We start from the raw sequence: 20,638 nt of genomic DNA, 5'->3' as shown, positions 1-20,638 counted from the left end.
CTGCAGCAATGGAATTTCACCTGATCTCGCAGAACATCACTCTGTTCAAGCACTTGCTTGGCCGTTGCCATGTGTCGAGGTCGTGAAATCCACCGTGTAGGCCACTTACCTACTAGTATACTGCAGAAGAGGGCTTTGGCACCACAAGACACCTAAAGAAAACAACTGCACCAGCCTCATAAGGAGGCCATTAAGGCCACAGATTGAGATGTCCTTGTTCATCACCTACCCGTTGAAATCTCTGGATCTGCGACAACCAAGCGTGTGGTTGGAAATTCCTCGCATAGAGCAAATATACAAACTGGATAGGTAGGAGAGCTAGATATAACCATAAGAGATTATTGGAGGTTGTAAAAGAGTTTCAAGCTTACAAGAAGAGGCAGCGTCTTGACGTCATCTGACGCACCAAGGCTTGGCATATACGGCCCCCCATAACCCTCAACGCAAAAAAAAGGGCTGATTGCTACAGTGAGAAACAAACAACAAAAAAGATGAGGTTCCCTCGAGCCGGAATCTGAAAGTCATATTAGTTGGATGAATAGTTTTTAAAGCGGCGGGAAATTTACCGAGCCAGCGACCTTTCGGTAACAATTAACCATTACAGCCGAACGTGATAGCCAACCTGAGAGCATGTTAGTGAACCGAAGAATTTGAGCCATTCATGGTCGGTACTCACTACACCATCGAGGGTTTGAGACGTCCGGAAAACCCGGTCCGTTGTTGAGACAAAATTTGAGAGTTTAAAATATAATTGGCAAATTAGTTGTGCCAGCCGTAAGCTCGCTAGTGCCATAACACCTTACCTCATTCGGCGTTATCGTGTCTACTAAGTCTTGGCGAAACAGCCTAAGGAGCCTTCACTAGGTATCTTCCCGTAGCATAGCAGGTTACCTACCTACCTGGGTCTCAACACTTTGACTGTAACGAGTTCTATGACAACCTACCATTCCAAAGATGGAACAATGGAAGCTTGCGAGCATCTCCTGCCACCCGTATATACAGATCTGGCAACTGGGGCTTGCAGCACGGATGGTCCTTGTTCGCCCGTCAAGTATGGCAGAAAACGTCCCGGTTGTCATGATATTTGTATCCATCACGCCAACTTTACTGGTCCTCGCGGGGTCATAGACACTTGGAAAGTTGCGCAACATGGAAGTGCCACTGTTCGGCCATCGTCGGCTAGATCCTCCCGTCGCCCTGAATCCTGAATACTCTGTACAACACATACTGGTATGGGGTGGTGCGCGTGCAAGCTAGCCTCGACCTTCAATCTCATCAATCGTCCCTGATGCTCAACGACATGCTATATACCGACTATACCGCATGGCGCCACATTCATATCCAGCGCGACAACATTCGTATGCTAGCGATGTTATCATGAATGCCTCTTCAGAACATGCCAGTATGAAGGGCGCCGAGTTCAACAGTGCACCACACTCTGAGTAAGTATACTTGATACATGAGTATGTCTATCACCAAATGTTGGAGAGACAAAGACTAGCCCAAGCACAGAATATTGTTCCTGCAAACGGGTCTTCCTCGTTCGTAACTTCATACTTTGAGCAACTAGACTCATTGTTGAAGTATTCCTCAGTGAGGCAAGTCATTTCGATGGTCTTGTGTTCTAGACGGTTGGTATCATCTCCTAGTCTTTCGGTATCATGCTTTATACTCAGTGTCCATCACAGCAGCAGCCTCCAGCATGACCAGCTTCTCCTTCTCCAACACCTAACACTCTCACTGCATTGTCCCCCATGATGAGTTGGTATTGCTCGCTGTCCTTCCCAAACCCCTGACTGACTGCTTTCTCGTTGCTCCACATGCTGGGCCAGTCTTCTCCTCCCTTGATAGGTGGGAAGAAAGGGTGATCTGTTCCAAACATGACACGATCGACGCCCGCGGCCTCCACGGCCATCTTGAGCGGGATCTGATCGTAAACGATGCCATCCATATAGATGTTCTTGCGCAAGACATCCCAGACCGTCTGCCGGTCGGGCTTGTTCTTGCCCTGCGCTTCCCACAATCGATCGTGGTCGATGGCGTTTTCAATCCGTCCTGCGAGGAACGGAAGTGTGCCTGCGGCGTGCGAGACGATGAACTCGAGGTGTGGGATCTCCGCGAAGATGCCGGACAAGATGAGCCTTGTGACGGCAATGGTGGTTTCGAGGGGGAAGCCCATCGAAATGGGTAAAATCTGTCCATACTCTTTCGCCCTCTTACCCCAGACCGTCTCGGGCAGGCCGTAATTGGGATGTAAGAAAATAGGCAGTTTGGCGTCCGCCAGGGTCCGGAAGATGGGCACCAGCTCCGGATCATCCAGACCGTCACCGCGTCCGGCACATCCAATCACGATCCCTCGGACATGAGAGAGTTTGGGGAGACGTGCAATCTCGGCCAGAATCACGGACGGGGGAGCACTCAACGGCAGCACGGCGAAGAAGTACAGTCGTCCGGGAACGCTGGCACAGAGGTCATTGAACTGGTCATTCATGTCCTGGGCCACGGCGCCGGCAGTTTCGGTAGGAAGGAAGTCTAGCCACGGATTTCCCAGGGAGAGGATGGAAACGTCGATGTTATGCGTGTCCATGAACGAGATCTTGGTAGAGACATCGTAGAGGATGGGCTGGACGGGCTTGCCAGCTCCCGCGGCCGATGCTCGGTTCACCAATCGGTTGTCCTTGATGTAGGGTGCTTCAGTGCGACTTCTGAGCAGGTCGAGGTAGAACGAAGGATATAAATGAGAATGGACGTCGACGACAGTGACGGGCTTCTTGTGTCCCGAGTTGTCGGTCGTCTTCGTGGACGACTCTGCCATGCTGGGCTTGTTACTGACCGAGGAGAAACTCGAGCATGGAGGCAGAAGACTAGTCGGGGTGCGATCAGGCCGTCTTGGGGTCGAAAATGACTGTTGGAGCAGGTTGAGGCCTTGAGGAGCGCAGTCCAAGCAGACAGCGATGACCTACATGGTAGTTGCGATGTCGGCTCGGCGTCTGTTGTTTCATAGATAACAAACGCATCAAACGACGTTCAGGACGGTATTCCAGATTGCGGCCAGACACGTTGATGACAGTGAGTGAGTGAGTCGTCGCAAGCCGGCTTCCGAAAAGATCTGAGTGGAGCGCGGAGAGTGGAGTTGAGTTCCGCGGTTGTCGGGACCGCATTCCTGCCCGTCTTGTAAGGCTCATCTCTCATACGGTTGATTCACACGTGGCGACTGATAAGCAGTATGATATCGTAACGTGTCGGGTGCTGGCTGATCAGGCTCGATGCCGGCTGCCGGAGCAGATCTCAAGCACGAATCCATTTGCCTGAAGTATCATTCTACGCATTGTCGTCTCCTCGAGCAGTGGGTCGTCCGATATCCGGACGAGTCTGGGTTCGCCTACCGTCTTACACATCTCAACCAATGCGGCATGGACTATTTACCATTGGGTGCTGGAGGGGCATGCCGGATTCAATCTTCTTTCCAATGTCGGTTGAGGAACTCGCGGAGCCAGAGACATTCTAGATCCATCCTGCGATCGGCTCTCAACCGGGCCCATTCTTCGACTCCCTCGCCTTGCACATGTCTTGTTCCTCATTCCTCGAAATTGTCAGGATATATGCATCCATCCAAGATACCTTGAAGACTTGAAGGTAATTTTGAGAGACCAAGATTTCATTCCTCCTCCACCTAACTTCACTACCATGGGCTCCATATCTCCTTCGCCACCCCTTCATATCGCCATCGTCGGTGCCGGGATAGGAGGACTCGCGCTGGCCATTGGACTACTTCGTCAAGGGGTTCCCTATACACTCTATGAGGCAGCAGGGGCCTACAGCGCCGTCGGAGCGGGCGTCGGCCTCGGTCCCAATGCTCTCGCGGCCATGGACGCGATCGATGCACGTTTCCGCGCGCTTTACAACCAAATCTCGACGGGCAACGTGACGCCAGGCAAAGACCATGTCATGATGGACGCGATGCTGCTCGAGGACGGGTTCGGGGAGAAACGAGGCTGGAAGCCGGCCCCCTACGGAGCACCATGCTACGACCGAACCAGCGCGCATAGAGTGGACCTGCTGAATGTCATGACCAGCTTGATCCCCATCAGCACGGTCAAGTTCAACAAGCGGGTCAAGACGGTGGACCAAAAAGCAGAAGGAGGCGCAAAAGTCACAATCACTTTCGAAGACGGAGAGGTGGTCGAAGCCAGTGCCGTCATCGGATGTGATGGAGCAAAAGGCGCCACGAGGCAGATGGTCTTGGGAGAGAAATACCCCGATCAAGTGCGCGCGACGTACAGTGGCAAGTACGTCTATCGTTCGATCGTGCCCATGGAGGACGCCGTCAAGATCCTCGGAAAGGACGCCCTGGGCGACGAGATCGCAGGCGATGCAAAGATGTTCATCGGCAAGGGCGCCAACGTGACGACATTCCCCATCTCCAAGGGCACGCAGTGCAATATGGTCGCCTTCAAACTGGATGACAAGCCATGGACATATCCCGAGTGGACGCAGCCGGTGACTCGAGAGGAGATGGTGAATGATTTTGAGGAGCTTGGGGTGGACAAGAGGCTGATTAAGATGCTTGATGTAAGTGAACCTCTACTCCCATCGATTCTTTGGAGAGACTCCGTCAGAGATTCTTGTCTTTCATGATACGGATGGCTGACTACCAGTTTTTGTCTGCTTTTAGTGGGCAAAGCCACTTCGCTGGTCCATCCACCATCACTTGACCACCCCCGTCTACTACAATGGCCTGATCTGCCTCTTGGGAGACTCTGCCCATGCCACAACCCCACATCAAGCAGCAGGCGCAGGCCAGTGTCTCGAAGACGCCTTGATCCTGTCGCGACTCCTCGGCCTCGTTTCGGCGCCGGATCGGGATCAGTTGGAGGCGGCATTCAAGGTGTACGACGAGATCCGACGTCCCCGAGCTCAAAAGGTCGTGCAGACGAGCAAACAGGCTGGACTGGTGTACACGCTGAGCGCACCGGGGATTGGTGACGACCTGGACGCGATCGTAAAAGACCTGAACCATCGTTTTCTGTGGATCTGGGAGCACGATCTGATGGCCGATGTGGACAGGGCGGAGAAGGAGTTCAAAGCCCTCACCAGAAAGGAGCCCGAGACGATGAACATGAAGAGAGTCTCTGCGTCAGTGGTGGAAAAGACGGCTTTGACTGCATAATAGGAGGGTCACCAAAGTTTCAATTTCATTTCCTCGTTTGTCAGATTAGCACATAAGACAATCTTGACTGGTGTTGCCAAACAACAACGCAACAGGCACGCCCATAACGAGACATGTCTGTTCAAGTCCTCGTGTCCACGTTGGTTTAGTGTTGTCCGTCGTCCAGCCATGTAGGGTCCTCTACATGGGCCGAATTGACATGTATCATTCTACTTGTTACTGGTGTTTTTGCCATGATGAGTAACATGGTCTCGGGAGACTCTCCTGCCGTAAGGATACACGCAAGATAAGGTTATTGAGAAAATTGCACATCGCGTATAACAAGTTGAGAATAATATATAACATCCTATATTGGTACCTTGAGTCATCTTGTACAAGTTGAATACAAGTTATACAACGATTGCCTTGCTCGACACCTCCCAATGGCAGAATCATACACATCTCTCTCCTGCCTCTACCCTTCCCTAAATCGTAAACCACGGACCACGAGCCCTGAGCTGGGGTCCCTTCCACATGAGAACTCCAATGGTTAAGGGGAAAAACACCACCGGGAGCACGGCAAAGACAATGTAGGGGACTTTAGCTCCGCCTGGCTCCGCTATCCACTGCGGAACGTAGAAGGGCGGGTGATAGGCCATGGCATTGAGGAGACACTGAAACACAATCGAGACCTCCGAGGCCGAGCCAGGGTAACAGTCGGTCATGTAGGTCATGAGGACGGTCATCAGGATCTCCTGTCCTGCCGTGAAAATGGCGACTCCCGTCAAGGCGGCAGCCCAGCCGGTCGGCCACTGCAGCTCGAACCCATAGAGTAATAGACCAGCCTGCGCATTGAGATGATCAGTAGGGTTTTGCAATTAAAGGGAAGCCAACTTACGGGAACGGTAATGAGCCCGCTGATGGTCAGGGGCAGCAAATATTCGGGCTTCCATGCAGTTCCCTTGTTCAAGTGTCGCTTCGCCACCAGATCACACAGCGGGCCGGCGAAGAATTCGCCCACTATGGCACCGATGAACCCGGAAAAAGAGCAGAAGCCGATTTCTTGTGTGTTGAAATGCCAGCGGCTTCCTGGGCCAAAGTTCAAAGGGAAGCCGGCGGTATTGGCAACCTCGGTCATGGCCGTCACCGAGAACCAGAACGACGGTAGGACAACGGCGGGGTAGGCAAACATGGCGAACGGCCGGGTGAAAGTGTGCCCCCAGTTCTCATTCCGGGTGGCGGTCGGCCTGCGAAAGCCAAGTCGAGCAGCGATTGTTGGCGGGGGCTTTTCATGGACGGGCTTGGCCAGCGCTCGATCAAAAATAGTTTCCGGAACTTGCAGAAGACAAGTCAATTGAAATTTCCTGATGTAATCACTTCTACAGGGGAGTCACTCACCGAACAGGAACTGGCAGATGAGAAGCCCAGCGAGGAGAATGGCAGCAATGTACATTGTCCATCTCCAGCCCAGGTTGGGATTGTACATGATCGAACCACCCACGACGCCGCCCAGGTAAGGGGCGGTAATCAGGAGGATGGTATTGAAGCCCATGCGCGTTCCTTTCTCGTGCAGAAAGAACATGTCACTAATGGCGGCGGGGCCAATGCAGATGGCGGAAGACGCCCCAAAGGCCATGAAGAGACGACAGACAAGGGCCTGGGCATAAGTGTCGGCCCGCGCAATGATGAGGGCAAACACAATGGCCATGGTGGATCCCGCCATCAGCATCGGACGTCGTCCATATCGATGGCTCATAGGAATCCAGAAGAATGGCGCAACGGCAGGCATGATCGAGGACGCACTGGCAATGTAGACCGCTCGTTTGGCAGTGACGTGGAATTGTTTGGCGAGGGAATGTGCCCCGGGAGCCTATGAAGGTCAAAGGGTGAGATGTGAAAATACAGAGACGGACCCGAAAAACGTACCAGAATCGTGGCGGTGAACTTGACGAAGAAGGAGCCCAATGCCAGGACCACGAGAGCACCATGCTTTTTGGCGAAACTCCAATTCTAGACGCGGTCATGGGTTAGCCGTTCTGAGATGTTTCAGACCAAAAAGGACGAAAAACCACGGTCGCACGTACAAGAGGCTCTTCAGGGTCATCGGTCGGTTGAGGGACGAGAAGTATGCCATCCTTCGTTCTCTTCAGATTGACATCGGCTGTGGTTTGTTCGACGTCGCCTTTGTCGACTTGGTCGCTGACCGATGCTGACTTGGTGGTGTCCGCAATGGCGGCTTTCTCAGACGAGGCCATGATCGGCAGCGTGAGTTGCTCGTGACTGATACTCTGCAAGGGGAAAGTCTTTTGGCGGTCGATGGTGAGGCGTCAGGGATCCTCGAGTCGTCGATCTGCTGGCGCCGGACAGAGAGATATCATATATCCGTTGGAGGACAACCCGTTATCAACAGTTCCAGAGATACGGTCGAACTCCTCTCCGATGGCGGACTTAATCTCTCGGGACTGGCCATATCTAAGTAAGGCACTGACACGGCAAGGCTGGCAGATTGGAAATGACTGAGGGCGGTTGGTAGAGTATAATGGTTGGGTGGGCCCATGGCTTCCCTTCCCAATGGTTTGCTTTAGTCTGGTCGGCTCTTGCAAATGAGAGAAGTGCGGCGTCGTTGCGGTTAGTGTTCGGCTGCTTGCTTGCGACGAGGTCTTGATAAGGACGTGGACCCACTATCACTATCATATACATGCACCGCAATAGAGAGTTAAGGTATACATTTTTGGCTCTTTTGACCCACCAATACGCTATAGATTAGGGTCCAACAAACTTCGACTCGAGGGTTCAAACATGCTCCCTTTCCCTCTGTATTCTAGGACTCACTCTGGTACCTATGGAGTGTACTACCAATGTTACGAGCATCTCATGTCTGAAGTACAAGTCTGTTCGCTTCCAACCTTGCCTTGCACGCGGCGATCTGGCACCCGACCGGCACTTATCTTTCGGCCCACTGTATTGACTGGCTGTACTACAGCCTACAGGACTGTTCCACCTGCGGCTCTGCAACCATCCGCAGTTCAGTCGCCGCCAGGAACTCTACAGGTCCAAGGACAGTTGTCGAAGCGAAGGACATGTACAAGCGTTCCAGACAACAATCATGATCATGGGACCTTCATAAATGTCGCAGAGCACAGCCAGTCGTATTCCCTGGCCAGATCTATGACCCTAAGCGAGATTTCTGTCGCCAACTGGTCGAGGCTTTGCTCAGGGGATCGTTCTCTCAGACACACGTGTGCCCTCAAGAACCCCCTCGTTTATAGCCACCAGGGATGGTCCACTACCAGTCGGTGACTGCTCCTCGGCTGCAATCTGGACTCCTGATCCCGTTAACAAACACTGTTGTGGAGGCAAATTCAAACGGGCGAACATGCACAGGCTCAAGTGTGAGACGGCGGTCACAATGTTCATGTTAATCTCGCCCAGATCAAGGAAACCTTTCGCAAGATGTCGACGGACCAGATGTCGATGCTCTCATTCAAGCGAGAACCAACCCCGCGGCTGCGATTGCGGCCGCAGAGATGGAGGCAGAACTGGGAAAAATGGTAATTTCCATCAACACTGCCACTGTCTAGCATGTGAATTGCTCCAAAAGCATTCTGGACAAGGTGAAGAGGTTAAGATCGTTGTTAGAGGAGCATTGATGGTCTCGGGTTGTTGATCATTTGCACTCTTCCTAATACGTTGATGCGCTTACAGTAATAGCAGCACAAGATCTATCATAGCATGATGATGGACACGGGGGGAGAACGAGACATCTCTTTCCATCCGTGGCTTCTTACCTACCCCTATCATTACCTAGTAGTAGTATTGACGACGAGGCTCTGGTAAAATCCCGTATTAATAGGGTAAGATATCTAATCTAGGCCGTACTATAGGTCAGTACCTGCCCCGTGCGGCTTAGACGCATACTAAATAGATATCTAGCACCCAATAGTAAACGCTCTTGAGATGGGATAACGACCCACTCTCGTTCTCTAATAATGAGGCTGCCCATCAGATGTTATCAACCTTATCATTAACATGCCCAGAAGATCTCCGCGCCGCCTGACCTTGACTCTTCAATGATCTCTCCCAGTGTACTGTACCACCTAAGTACCTGAGCGTCCACATTCACTCCTTGATCCCTCTATCGCCGCAACACTCGGTCGCTATGAGCATGTATTTATTTCCCCTCTAGCCCTATCTTTCTCTAGAGGGCCATGCGACCGACAAACCTCGCCATCTAGAGTCTGGTCAACCGAATCATCACTTCTTCATTGCTTCAACCTCTGCTCTCATCCTTCCCTACAACCCAAAAAATGCCCAGTCGTCGAGTACCCGTGGATCTGCGGAAGCGGACCGAAATCAGCTGCGACCGATGTAAGTCACGCAAACAGAAATGTCACAGACCGCTAGACTCCGAAGCGTGTCGCTATTGCCAGGCCCACCACTTCGACTGCGTCACCACGCGGGAGCGCAAGAAGAGAATCTACGGATCGGTCGAGGGCCTGGGCACGCGGATGGCGGTGCTGGAGTCGCTGGTCAAAGGACTGGTGCCGGAGATCGACACGTCCAATGTCGCCAATATGCGCGACCTGGGTCATTCGCTGGGGATTCCCCTTCCTCCGGCGCCGGCGCCCGCTCGGTCTGGGAGGGAGGGGATGGAGACGGGAATGGGAACGGTGCAGTCCTCTTCACATCGACAAGCGGACGACGCGCGCATGCTGCGAGACCAGCAGGGCCAGGCGCAGTACATCGGTCCGGCCAGTAGTTATCTGTTTCAGATCAACATTCGGACCCTGATCGGCCGCGGCGGACAGGATGTGGGCCGGGAATTCTTTCTGTTCGGGCCCAACCCTACCGAACAGGTCGAGGGGATGTTGGCGTCGAGGAGGGCGAGTAATTCGAGAATTGGCGGTTCACAGTCCACCTCACAAGCAATCCGCCCGCGGGCCGAGACGACGACTCCGGAAGAGATCTGCGTTGATCCGGCTGTTGCCGATGGCTTGGTTGCCGTCTTTTTCGACTCGGTTCACCCGGATTTCCCTGTGCTGCATGAGGCGTCGTTTCGCGAGCAGTACGAGCGCTGGTCGCGTTCGCCTTCTTCTTCTTCTTCGCCGCCAGACCGGACGTGGCTTTGCAGTCTGTTGTGCGTCATGATCCTGGCTCGTCACCTGTCCAAGGGCGGCGTGGTGCCGGACCAGGAGGAAGCCGATCACTGGTGGTGTCAGGTCCAGACTCTTCTGCCCAATGTGCTCTTCACGTCGAGCGTCTCCGCCATCCAGGCCCTGATGCTGACGGCGCTCCACCTCAACAATAGCAATCACCGAGACCTGTGCTGGACGCTGACGGGCGCGGCCGTGAGGATTGCTTTCGCAATCGGCCTCCATCGCGAAGACGACAACAGCAAGCCCTTGCAGACGCCCCTCACCAGAGAACTGCGGAAGTGTCTTTGGTGGACGCTGTATGAATTCGAACAGATGCAAGTTTCGTCGCTGGATCGGCCCAGCGCCATCGAGGATGCCGTCTGCTCGACTGGCTGTCCACGAGAGTCCATCCTGGGAATGAGTGGCCAGAGCATGCTCCATTCCAATCGGCTCGTCGTGCTGCTGGGTCTGGCATGTCGAACGGTGCGGACCAGTAGCACAGTCAACTCCGAGGATGCTTGGAGGGGACCACTTTCACCCACGGCGGCGCTTCTGCGTGACCTCGAGCGCTGGAAACAGGCTCTGCCGCCTCATCTTTCGGTCGAGGCCGTTGCTGGGCTACCCCCGCCGAACCAACGGACCGTGCTGCTACTTCACATCCGGTATCACTATATCGTGTGCCTTCTGACTCGTGCAGCTCTGTTGTATCGGGCCAGTCGGCTCGCGGAGAAGGGGCCACACGCAGACCAACGAGTCCAGGACGCCCGTGTAATGGCTGAAGTGTGCATCGAATCTGGCCGGACGTCTTGTCAATTGCTTCTCAAACTCAAGGCGCTTGATGCCCTGAACGGGGCCACCTGGTTTGATCTTTACTACCTCTACTCGGCCTGTTTCATTTTGCTGTTGGACATCATCTGCAGCACTCGGCAAAGCCCTGGTCTCGGAGCCGATCCGCCGCGACTGGAATCGGCCGTTCTGCTTCGAGAATGTGCCGCGCTGGCGGCCGGAGAACTCCAAAACCCCATGATGCCAGGGACGAATCATCGATACGCAATCGTCATCACCGACCTTGATGGCATGGCAAATGAGTTTGTCCACACAACACAACGTCATGAACACGGGAAGATAGACCACCGGACCTCGTCCAACGTTCCTTTGAGCGGCCAAGTGTCAATGTCAGCCGCGGACCCCGGCCAAAGCGGTGATGTGATCATTCCCCAATGGGCTCCGTCTAACATTCCGGACCATCAAAGGACCACTCAATTCGATCCCTGCGTTGTTTCTTTGGACTTAGCTGCATCGCCAGGAGAGGCCCAGTACATGGCCACAGAGTCCACGGCCACAATCGGGTTCGCCCAGGCTCGAAATATGCAGGCGCCATATCTTGACCTCAACATTTCGCTGCCCTGGCAAGATTTTCACTGGGAGGATGTGGCGAACATGTTGCTGGAGGGGAGCAAAGGAGTTGAATGATGGCCTGATTGATATTTGGAATGGCCGGGGACGCAATGTCGTCCATCCCACCGGTCGCTGATACAGTACTTGCACTCACCTTGCAGGTGGTCCGCGTCTGAGCCCCGTTTGGACAGGGAGCGGGACCCTTGATCAACGACCGCGGAGTGGAGGTATCCTTACGGTCACTTGACAGAGTCGTATTGTCAAGCAGGCACCGGCCGTGAGAATCGGAACGAGGTCAGGGACGATGGCGGCAACTGCATACTGGGACCTCCTCGAGATCATAAGATGGTAGCGTGAGGAGAGCTGGCCTTTGGGTGGACTGAGATCTACCAGAAATCCCTCAGGACTCTGAGCAGCACAAGGCAAGCTGAGCGGAGAAGCCGTCCATGCTCTCAAACACAAAACCACACGCACGAACACAGGTTGTACAACACGCTGGGATGTAACAGTGCTTAGGATTCGCTGCATGTCAAGTATGGCTCTGAAATAACGAGACAAACGTGAGCCCGGCAATTTCTGTAACCTTTCCCTCGTCAGACCCGAATTTGGAGTCGATCAATAGATATGCTTTCCGGTTGCACATCTTGTTCGCATCATGCATGGTATCTCACACTGCATGCTGTCCGTGTGCCATTAGACTGAATCCGTGCCTCAGCATATATGTCCTTCCATGCCCATGCCATGGATTCAATCCAGACCGGAGGGCCAATACCTCGCATTCCCGCATTCTGTCTGTTCTTCTTTTTGCAAACTATTCGGCCGGAATGCCCTGGGCCTCTTTGGCGACCTTCTCGGCCTCCTCGGCCTTCTCCTGATCGCCCAGCTCCTCGCGGCCATCGGCAAAGACCTTGTCGAAATCGTACTCGCCCCAACGAATGTCCGGGTTCAAGCCGGCGAATTTCCAGACGCCATCGATCTTCTTGTACCAGTGGGTGTTGGAAGAGTGGGCGTGGCCCTTGACCAGGACCTTGGTGCGGGTCTCGTCCGTGTATTTCTGATGCGGCACCCGCAGTTGGTGGTATCCGATGATCTCGTCGTCCGAGACCTTCTCCCACTTGGACGCACCGCAGAAGTGCTGGGTCATCAGCCGCGGGTCGCCTAGCACTTTCGCATCCGACACCATAGCAATGTATTCGTCCGCGGGCATGGCGGGCCACAGTTTGTTCAGGAAGGAGCGGTAGTCGATGCGGACGGTCGGGGCGACGATCTTGCGCAGACGTTCCCAGTCCTACACGGCGAAAGAAAGTGTTAGTGGAGCTGTTGCTAGACGAGATGGTACTTTGGTGTTGGAGGGGACTGTGAGTTACCTTGGAATCATAGCTCTCAGCCCATTCGAAGTACGCTGTCAGACAGCCCTGGTAGTCTATCTCATCACAAGAAAGTCAGCTTAGTTCGTGGTAGATGTGAGAAGAGTTGTAAAAAGGGTGTGGTGTTCTCGAGAGTCAACGGCGTCTCTGTTTACCTTCGTACGAAACCAACTTGTCCTTGGACGCCATTGTGAATGATCAACGCAGGGAAAGGATGGCGAAATAACAAGTAACGAGTCAATTGAAAGGATTGTGGTGTTTACAGAAGGGAGAAAGGCGAGGGAGAGGAGTGAATCGCGGTCAGCGCAGTTTATCAACAGAGGAGGAACAACTGGCCACAATCGTGTCGAGACCAACCAACGCGGTCATGGATGGTAATAAGATAAATCAGCATGGGGCCGTTCCAATCCACAGTCCACACCGTACGTATCCAGTATCTACACGTCGACGCCAGGGCTCAGGAGGCCAGGAGGCCAGGAGGCCAGGAGACCAAATGCGGACGCTAATCGGGGCCCGATGCCTGGTGGGCGCGTGTCTTCAGTCCGCAGCCGTGTATACAGAGAGAGACACACACCGTAGCATCTTGCCATCATGTCCGGCCCTTACACCAAAACTCCCCACCATCCAACACCATCTTCACGGCCCCTTTTTCTGTTTCCATTTATAGATCCTCTCCTCCCGAGCGTCAGGGACCGCGACCCACTACACTGCACGCGAGGACCGTCTCCATCCTACAGGAATCGCAATTCATTGTACTCCCACACATCATCAATTCAATCTGTCAATGGTTCTCATACTCATACATTACATGTTGTCGTAGGCTGTCTCGAGCTAGGTGCCAATCAACAAGCTCCGCCTGCCTCTCCACAGACAAGGCTGCCACCCCTTCCAGGCTGCTCGTCTGCTCGTCTGCTCGTCTGCTCGTCTGCTCGTCTGCTCGTCTGCTCAGGCTCTATCGTTGACTTTCCTGCTAGGTCATGCGTGACAGTCACCCTCACCCGTGCAAACCATGCTCTCTATCCAGTCTTGCTCGCCTGTGGTGGCATGAATCCGCACGCAAGACCAGTGACCACATTTCTCTGCAATCCACCACACTTCAAATGTCCGTACTTGCCTTTGGGAAGTCGAGACAGACTCATCATTACCCGTCGATAGTTGCCAAAGAATGCATGTGATCGAGCGTCGTGCAGGCGGCGAGTGATGCCATGTCCCATAGTCACACAGATCTGGCCGCCAACTTCAATGGCATGAGCAGCGGCATGTCGTGACGGAGTCAACAAAATCGAGTAGACGTCTCCTTGAAAAGCTTCGGTGTCTGCGGCAATTTCTTGAGGGAACACCCAACGACCATCGTGTTTGAGAGGATGCCACGGGGTCACCAACAACTTGCCAACCCGACACAGCTGTCCACCATCCTGATAACGAACTCGTGTTTTGACGACCGCGACCACCCGACGTGCTCCCATGGGTGTCCAGACGGATATACCTGCAGTGAGATGCTTGATCGGTATGGCGGATCCATCTGCGGTTGTGACTCGAGAGTCACCCTCGAAGCAAGGTGCAGTATTGGAGTTGTAGCTGCCCATGCTGACCTGACGGTGAGCTCGAGTTCTGGTCCCGGTCATCGTCCCATTTCGGTCGTATACCGGAACCACTCTCAGTGGGCGACTGGGTTTCGGCGGTGGCAGATTATCGAATGCGGCGTCAAGCTCGGCTCGGCATTGAATGAATAGAGGACTGTCTTTGCCATACATCAACGGACCTGGATCCTTGAAGGTGTTGCATATCTGACGCTGGTGCGCATGCAGGAGACTCGGCAGGTAATGTCGCCCCCATTTCATCCAGTAGTTCTTCTGATCCGACCACATCAACGCTTTGGAGATTTGGCCCGCCGGGTCGTCTCCCACCAGGTCCTCAAGCAGAGCCTTGACGAGTGGATCGTGCTTGGTCTGCAAAGACTGAATCGCAGACACGACCGCGTCTAACCGTGATCGTGCCTGCGTCACCTCCTTCTTGTCTTGAAGCGTTCCGTGTTCACCATTCTTCTTGACCGGGAAGAGGGAAGACAGAAACCCACAGATCTGTGCTCGACTCATGTGGTAGTCGACGATCGCGGGCCGCAGTTGCGTCTTCTCGGAAAAGTATGCGACGCTCTGGTAGGTCTGCGAGTCGCCATTTGGCAGTTTGTAATCAAGATTGGCATGAATGACGGCGTCTGCAGCAATGCCAGAACAAGCGACAACCAGATCTCGAGACTGACCATATTGTAGGTTGCCCAGGTTCAGCTTGATGCCTTTTCTTCCCGGCTCAAAAGCAATCCCCGGCGTGGGTTGTAGGGTCAATCTCTTCGGAACCTCCAGTTTCAGAGTGGCCGATGTGCCCAACGTCGTGTACAGGTTGGCAACCGAATGGACAAACACGGTGCCAATCATGCCTGCGTCGGGTATGAAGGAGTATGCCCCGTTCCCAACCTCGGCAATCGATGGCATCAACCCTGGCTTGAGGCTGTAGCCAAAGCCGAAGGTATGGATTGTGGGCGTACACGCTTTCTCTTCAGCCAACTTCGACAGCATGGGCTCCAACTTGGCGACATATCCTTGTTGCGGACACATATGGTTGGGCATACCGTCCGTGAGAACGAACAACCCTTGAATATTTCCCATACTCTTCGTCTGCTCAAACACCTCCAATCCACAGCGGATTCCCGCCCAAAGGTTGGTGCACGACTCGGTTTGGAGGCCATCGATCCGCTTCCACGCGGTTTGTTTTCCTTGGGGTGTCATTTGTACGAGCTTCTGTACAATCTAGACATGGCAGTGTCAGTAAGGCCTCGTGAAACCCCTAACGTCAACGTACCTTGGCATCATCCGAGAAGGTCACTATCGCGAGTCTGTCATCCTTGCCTAACGTCTCCAAAACCGTCCTCGCCGCGTGCTTGGTCAGATCGAGAATGCTGAGACCTGCCGCTTCTTTCTCGTCTTCATTTTCAGCCTCAGGCACAGGTGCCGCCCCCCTCATGCTTCCAGACACATCAATCACAAGCACAACATCGCACGAGGCGCGTTTGCCACCGTCCTTTGGTATCTTGGGGGTCTGCACAGATACTATGAAGGCGTCACTGTTGTCTAAAGGATGCAGTTCGACGGCAACGGTCTCTTCAGGCGCGGCCGATCGCGGTCGGAAGGGAAGGTTATGATCATCGTCGATCATGATGAAGTCGTCCGCAGACTCATCGTTGCGAGATTTGCCTCGATCCATGGTGTCAGTTTGTCGAGTGGAAGATCGTGTTTTCATGATGAGGAGGAGGGAGGGAGGGAGGGAGGGAGAGAGGAGATAATCCACGCAAGTCCTCGTTGTCACCAGATTGTTTGCTCTCTTGGCCTTTGTAAAACCCAGTTGGCAAGCTTTTCTGTTTCTGTGATGTCTAGATCTTTAGAGTGGTTGGTATTGTCTTTGTTGATTGAGATGACGAGGAAGAGGCTCAAGAAAGAAGCAGCTATGCGTGACGGGAAGAGTAGAAAAGCGCGCCGCATCAAGAAACTTCATTGCTCAAGCATCTGGGGCTGCCTGGCCATTCACCTTTATCAGGCAGGACTCACCCAACTTCAACGTCCGCGGGAGCAGATAGTGAATTGAGTCTGCCTGCTGCGGCAGGTTGACTCACAAATCCACCATATTCTTCGATATGGGGCGTTGCACCGTCGGGTCATACCTTGGAGGCGCCGATCCAAGCACGCATCCCAGACTCGATGGCCAGCAGGTTTTTACGGGCGTCGGTTGACAGCAGAATCCCAGTGTCCAATGCCCGTAGGGGGCACAACGCCCTTTCATGTCGAATTGAACAAGCGGATGAACCAGCAAACATGAGTCAGCATTGGACCTACCTAGCATTTCCCCTCGAACAGATATCCCGCCGAACTGGACAACGGTTTCTGACTCACCGGTCGTTCCACAGGCCCCATTGGGTTTGGCTGGTGGTGAGCTTTGTTGCACAGCTGAAATGTACCACTCACCAATGATATCCTACCTTGACGGTGGCGGTGCAACTGAGATGAGGGGGGCTTTGAACACAGCCATAGCAACCAGGAGGAATAGCACCATCCCAAGGCAATCTCCCTCATGCTAGACGGCTAGCAGACTCACCTGGGGACCGACAAGTTGAGGGTAGGTGCCGTCTAACTCGTCGTCATGTACAGACCACGGCGACTAAGAGTCTGGACAAGAGTGTAGAGACTCTATACTGTCAGACAGCCTGAAGGCGACTTTCTTCCTGTGGTGGTCCTGGGGTACACCAGTGAGGCCTACCGCCATCCGGTACCGACTCACGAATAAGGTCCGAGGACAATAGCTTCCTGACCGTGGCCAATGCCCTGCGAAACACGTTTCTTTCCTTTCTCCCAGGATGGCGCAGGTCGCGGCAGTAGGTGCGACAATTCCCCTTGCACAGTGTAGCTAATTAAGTTCGCCAGGGGTTCAGACCTCCAATATCTTCGATTTTGTATCAATCCATGAAATCAACAAACACTGAGCTCCTGTCTGGAACTGATCGTATTTGGTCACTGTTGGCATATTTTGGGTTCATCGAACATTGGTATCATGGGTTAGCCTCCATAATCAAAACAACTATCCTGATTGCTGCATTTCTGGGCTGTCGCAGCATGCATATGGTTTTAGGGACAGGTCACCAGTCCATGGCTGAGATCCAGGAAGTTCGTGATCGGTACATTGACCGATGTTGTTGAGGTTCGTACCCGAAATGGCTACCTCCCAGTACCCTTCACGACGCGGTCAAAGGGTCCTTGGGAGTTGCGCACAACTCCATATCATTTCGCCTCGCCAGCTCAAGGAGAATGAAGAGAATGAGGCTGAAATCCGCAAACCACCGACCGCTGGCGTTTTGGATGCCCTTGGGACAACCACTTCCAGGAAAAAGCACTGCAGAGTGTTGTCCTGCGCCTGCGTCCCAGGTAAGCAAAGGAGCGCGGCCATGACATACCTACCCCGAGGCAGACCGGAAGGAATGAATAATTCATCCACAAGACACATGGGCCGACCATCCGGTCCCAACGTCGCCGAAGCTATTGGATGTTGGTGGTAATATTCGTCCCATGAGGTCAATCAAGCGTATTGGTTGGTTGATCGGTCCAAAGTCGTCAATGTTGAGAGCGCAAACCTGCGTAGCAATTTGGCTCAAAGAAGTTGGCTGTCGATGGATCGATGGAGCTGGGAGGGTACCTGGATTTGGACTTCTGTTTGCACGGACGGTTCACGGCCCTCCCTTTTACGGCCAAAGTCAAAGCCATGCATGCATGTCCGTGACATATAACCAACACGGAGCTGAAAACCGAATGGCCACATTCCAATTCGCTCTCAGCGGGCAACGGCGATAGCATGTTGAAGGGCATGACATGTTTCCAACTCGCCCTCTTGATCAAACACAGCTGCGTGTTGATCGAGCCCGAGAAACATGATTCGTGCAGGTAGTGTGGATAGGGCCCTGAACAAGTACGACAACCTGTCGTTGCCACGTTTTCACGACCCTGCAAGCGGTGGCTAGCTCTTCTTCGATGCGCCCTGATCCTGGATGTTGAAGGATTATTCCAAGCAAGCCAGGACTCAGCCGCCGCACGAGAGCGTCGAATGTCTTAGGGCTCGTGTTCTCCGACGTCATGAATGTCGCAACATGTCAGGGTCGGCCAGAGGAGATGTTTTTGAAGAGGATTTTGTTCTGAACGAATCGCTCTTGAGCGCTCGACATGTGATTTATTCTCCTTTCGGTGAAGGGAGCAACTGCCGCGATCCGGACTAGAATCGTCCACTTTCCCGAATTCCAGAGTGTCCGAGATGTGGACTGAACGCTGGTGACAAGTAAGGAGGACCAAGTCCCGTTGGGAAAGGATCATCCAGCTGGGATGAGACGACAATTACAGATTGCAGCCCACGACAACGAAGCGTTCAATAGCTCGAGCGGCGTCCACAGCGGCACAGGGGTCGGGCACTGCCTAGCAGCTATAAGACCCGGCTAGTAACGTGTCGGTCACACGGCACTAGGGCCCCCAGTGGCTGCTGTTGGTCAGGGGTGTTGGCCAGCTGAGATGGGTCAGACAGCTGCGTAAATGTGGCCACTACCGAGTTACTGACCGGGGGTTTTGGGAGGTGGGGGAGGTGGTTGGTGTGTCTTCCCAATTATGAAATGATATGTTAAAAAGATTGCTCCGAACTTCTGGTATGTCGCTTCCGATGGCAACTCTTCTTCAATTGAACCCTGTACACTGGCCACGCGAGTTTCATCGGAGGCGTGATGTGTTAACAGCATGATGACCTGCAGCGCACTCGGTGAAACCACTTGAGGACGAAGCGATCCGCTGTAGCCAAACGCTAGACGAGGATTTGCCACGAGTCGAGGTCGACTGCGGGCGGTCGTTAGGAAGGGTGGCCCCTTGGCCTAGGGAGCCTACCCTGCCCGTTTAGAGGCCGCAGCAGTTGTAGTGGTCACTGCAGAGGACTAGCTTTTGTCAACCGGGCTAGGCCAGGCACTCGGGAGGAGTCTGATGCTTTGGCGCACGTGGCGTGGTCCGGTACTGCAGCCCATCTTCGGATGCTGAGGGCGGCGAGGAGGAGAGGACAGAAGGAGGGATCTGAGATCGCAGGCGTTTGACAACTGAATCACACAATCGATGCCTCGCCGGGAGCACAAGGACTTGCCACACGAGTGTGGAAGGAAGGACAATCGAGGATCGAGGACACATGGATTGCCACAGGATCATGCAGTGACCATGGTCGTTATAGAGCCTGGTCCGCTGTTGTGTGTGTTCATCACTCCGTAGTCCCCTGCATCTGCTTCAATGTAGCTGGACTCTCGGCATGCACCATGATATGCACCAAGTCACAGAGCTGCGAGATGATACGAGGATCTCATATGCTCTTCAGGTCGTGAGGAACAAGGAGATTTCGTTGGAGGTGATGGATCATGGATGAAGCACGTAACAAGCACCGCAGCTGGGGATGATGGTGTGGTGGAGGAAGGGCAAGAGAAACTGCGGCTTCAGGCTCGTGGCTCTGCTGCCTACTACTAGACGGGGACTGACGGCCGGCACTGGCACTGGCAGGGCAGGCCAGTCTGTCTAGCGGGCACTCTGAGCCTAGGGAGCCCCATACTTAGTAGGTCAGAAAGGTCCTATCCAGGTGTCCACTGCCCTGCGGCCTGCACCTGGCACAAACCGTTTCGGGGCCGTGGGCGGTTGGTGGATGGGGCCATGGACACTCAATAATATTGATGGCGCCCACTAAACTCGACCTACTATCTCTCCCGGCCGGGGCCTAGGGGCCTTGCTTCAGGCTACTAGTACTAACAAATGAGGCTACCCTGGTACTGTGTAGAAGAGGAACCGTCAAAACTGGAGAATGAACACCCGCAATCGGTTCTGCTGGCTACCTTACCGTTGACTGCCACTGTCGCTGAAACGGGAGGAGGAAACTCACTGTCCCATGTGCGCTGCTGTCTCTTCAAGTTGTATACCCAACCTACCTGAAGCTGCCCATCCATCTTCTTGTCCCTACTCTACCTACACACTCGGCCTCTTCTCAAC

General features: G+C 53.8%; 6 protein-coding genes across 6 annotated transcripts; 2 read left to right on the top strand and 4 right to left on the bottom strand.

Annotated features, from left to right (window-relative positions):
• Positions 1–1,672: 1,672 nt before the first annotated feature.
• On the bottom strand, positions 1,673–2,815 carry A1O1_05511 (uncharacterized protein; the record flags this gene model as incomplete). Its single annotated transcript, XM_007726397.1, has 1 exon — positions 1,673–2,815. One exon carries the CDS (start codon positions 2,813–2,815, stop codon positions 1,673–1,675), a length of 1,143 nt encoding a protein of 380 aa, XP_007724587.1.
• Positions 2,816–3,687: 872 nt separating this feature from the next.
• On the top strand, positions 3,688–5,170 carry A1O1_05510 (uncharacterized protein; the record flags this gene model as incomplete). Its single annotated transcript, XM_007726396.1, has 2 exons — positions 3,688–4,572; positions 4,676–5,170. The coding sequence occupies 2 exons, from the start codon at positions 3,688–3,690 to the stop codon at positions 5,168–5,170; spliced, it is 1,380 nt and encodes a 459-aa protein (XP_007724586.1).
• A 464-nt stretch (positions 5,171–5,634) lies between these two features.
• A1O1_05509 (uncharacterized protein) lies at positions 5,635–7,404 on the bottom strand (the record flags this gene model as incomplete). The annotated part of the gene is made up of 5 exons (XM_007726395.1): positions 5,635–5,994; positions 6,048–6,484; positions 6,548–7,019; positions 7,076–7,159; positions 7,234–7,404. 5 exons carry the CDS (start codon positions 7,402–7,404, stop codon positions 5,635–5,637), a joined length of 1,524 nt encoding a protein of 507 aa, XP_007724585.1.
• Positions 7,405–9,456: 2,052 nt separating this feature from the next.
• On the top strand, positions 9,457–11,757 carry A1O1_05508 (uncharacterized protein; the record flags this gene model as incomplete). Its single annotated transcript, XM_007726394.1, has 1 exon — positions 9,457–11,757. One exon carries the CDS (start codon positions 9,457–9,459, stop codon positions 11,755–11,757), a length of 2,301 nt encoding a protein of 766 aa, XP_007724584.1.
• A 736-nt stretch (positions 11,758–12,493) lies between these two features.
• On the bottom strand, positions 12,494–13,238 carry A1O1_05507 (scytalone dehydratase; the record flags this gene model as incomplete). The annotated part of the gene is made up of 3 exons (XM_007726393.1): positions 12,494–12,970; positions 13,050–13,105; positions 13,205–13,238. The coding sequence occupies 3 exons, from the start codon at positions 13,236–13,238 to the stop codon at positions 12,494–12,496; spliced, it is 567 nt and encodes a 188-aa protein (XP_007724583.1).
• Positions 13,239–14,065: 827 nt separating this feature from the next.
• On the bottom strand, positions 14,066–16,307 carry A1O1_05506 (uncharacterized protein; the record flags this gene model as incomplete). Its single annotated transcript, XM_007726392.1, has 2 exons — positions 14,066–15,853; positions 15,906–16,307. The coding sequence occupies 2 exons, from the start codon at positions 16,305–16,307 to the stop codon at positions 14,066–14,068; spliced, it is 2,190 nt and encodes a 729-aa protein (XP_007724582.1).
• Positions 16,308–20,638: the final 4,331 nt, after the last annotated feature.

Source organism: Capronia coronata (genome assembly GCF_000585585.1).
Source record: "Capronia coronata CBS 617.96 chromosome Unknown acBCG-supercont1.4, whole genome shotgun sequence".
NCBI lineage: Eukaryota > Fungi > Ascomycota > Eurotiomycetes > Chaetothyriales > Herpotrichiellaceae > Capronia > Capronia coronata.
The sequence above is the reverse complement of the archived record's forward strand: the minus strand, read 5'-3'. Positions and strand labels throughout refer to the sequence as shown.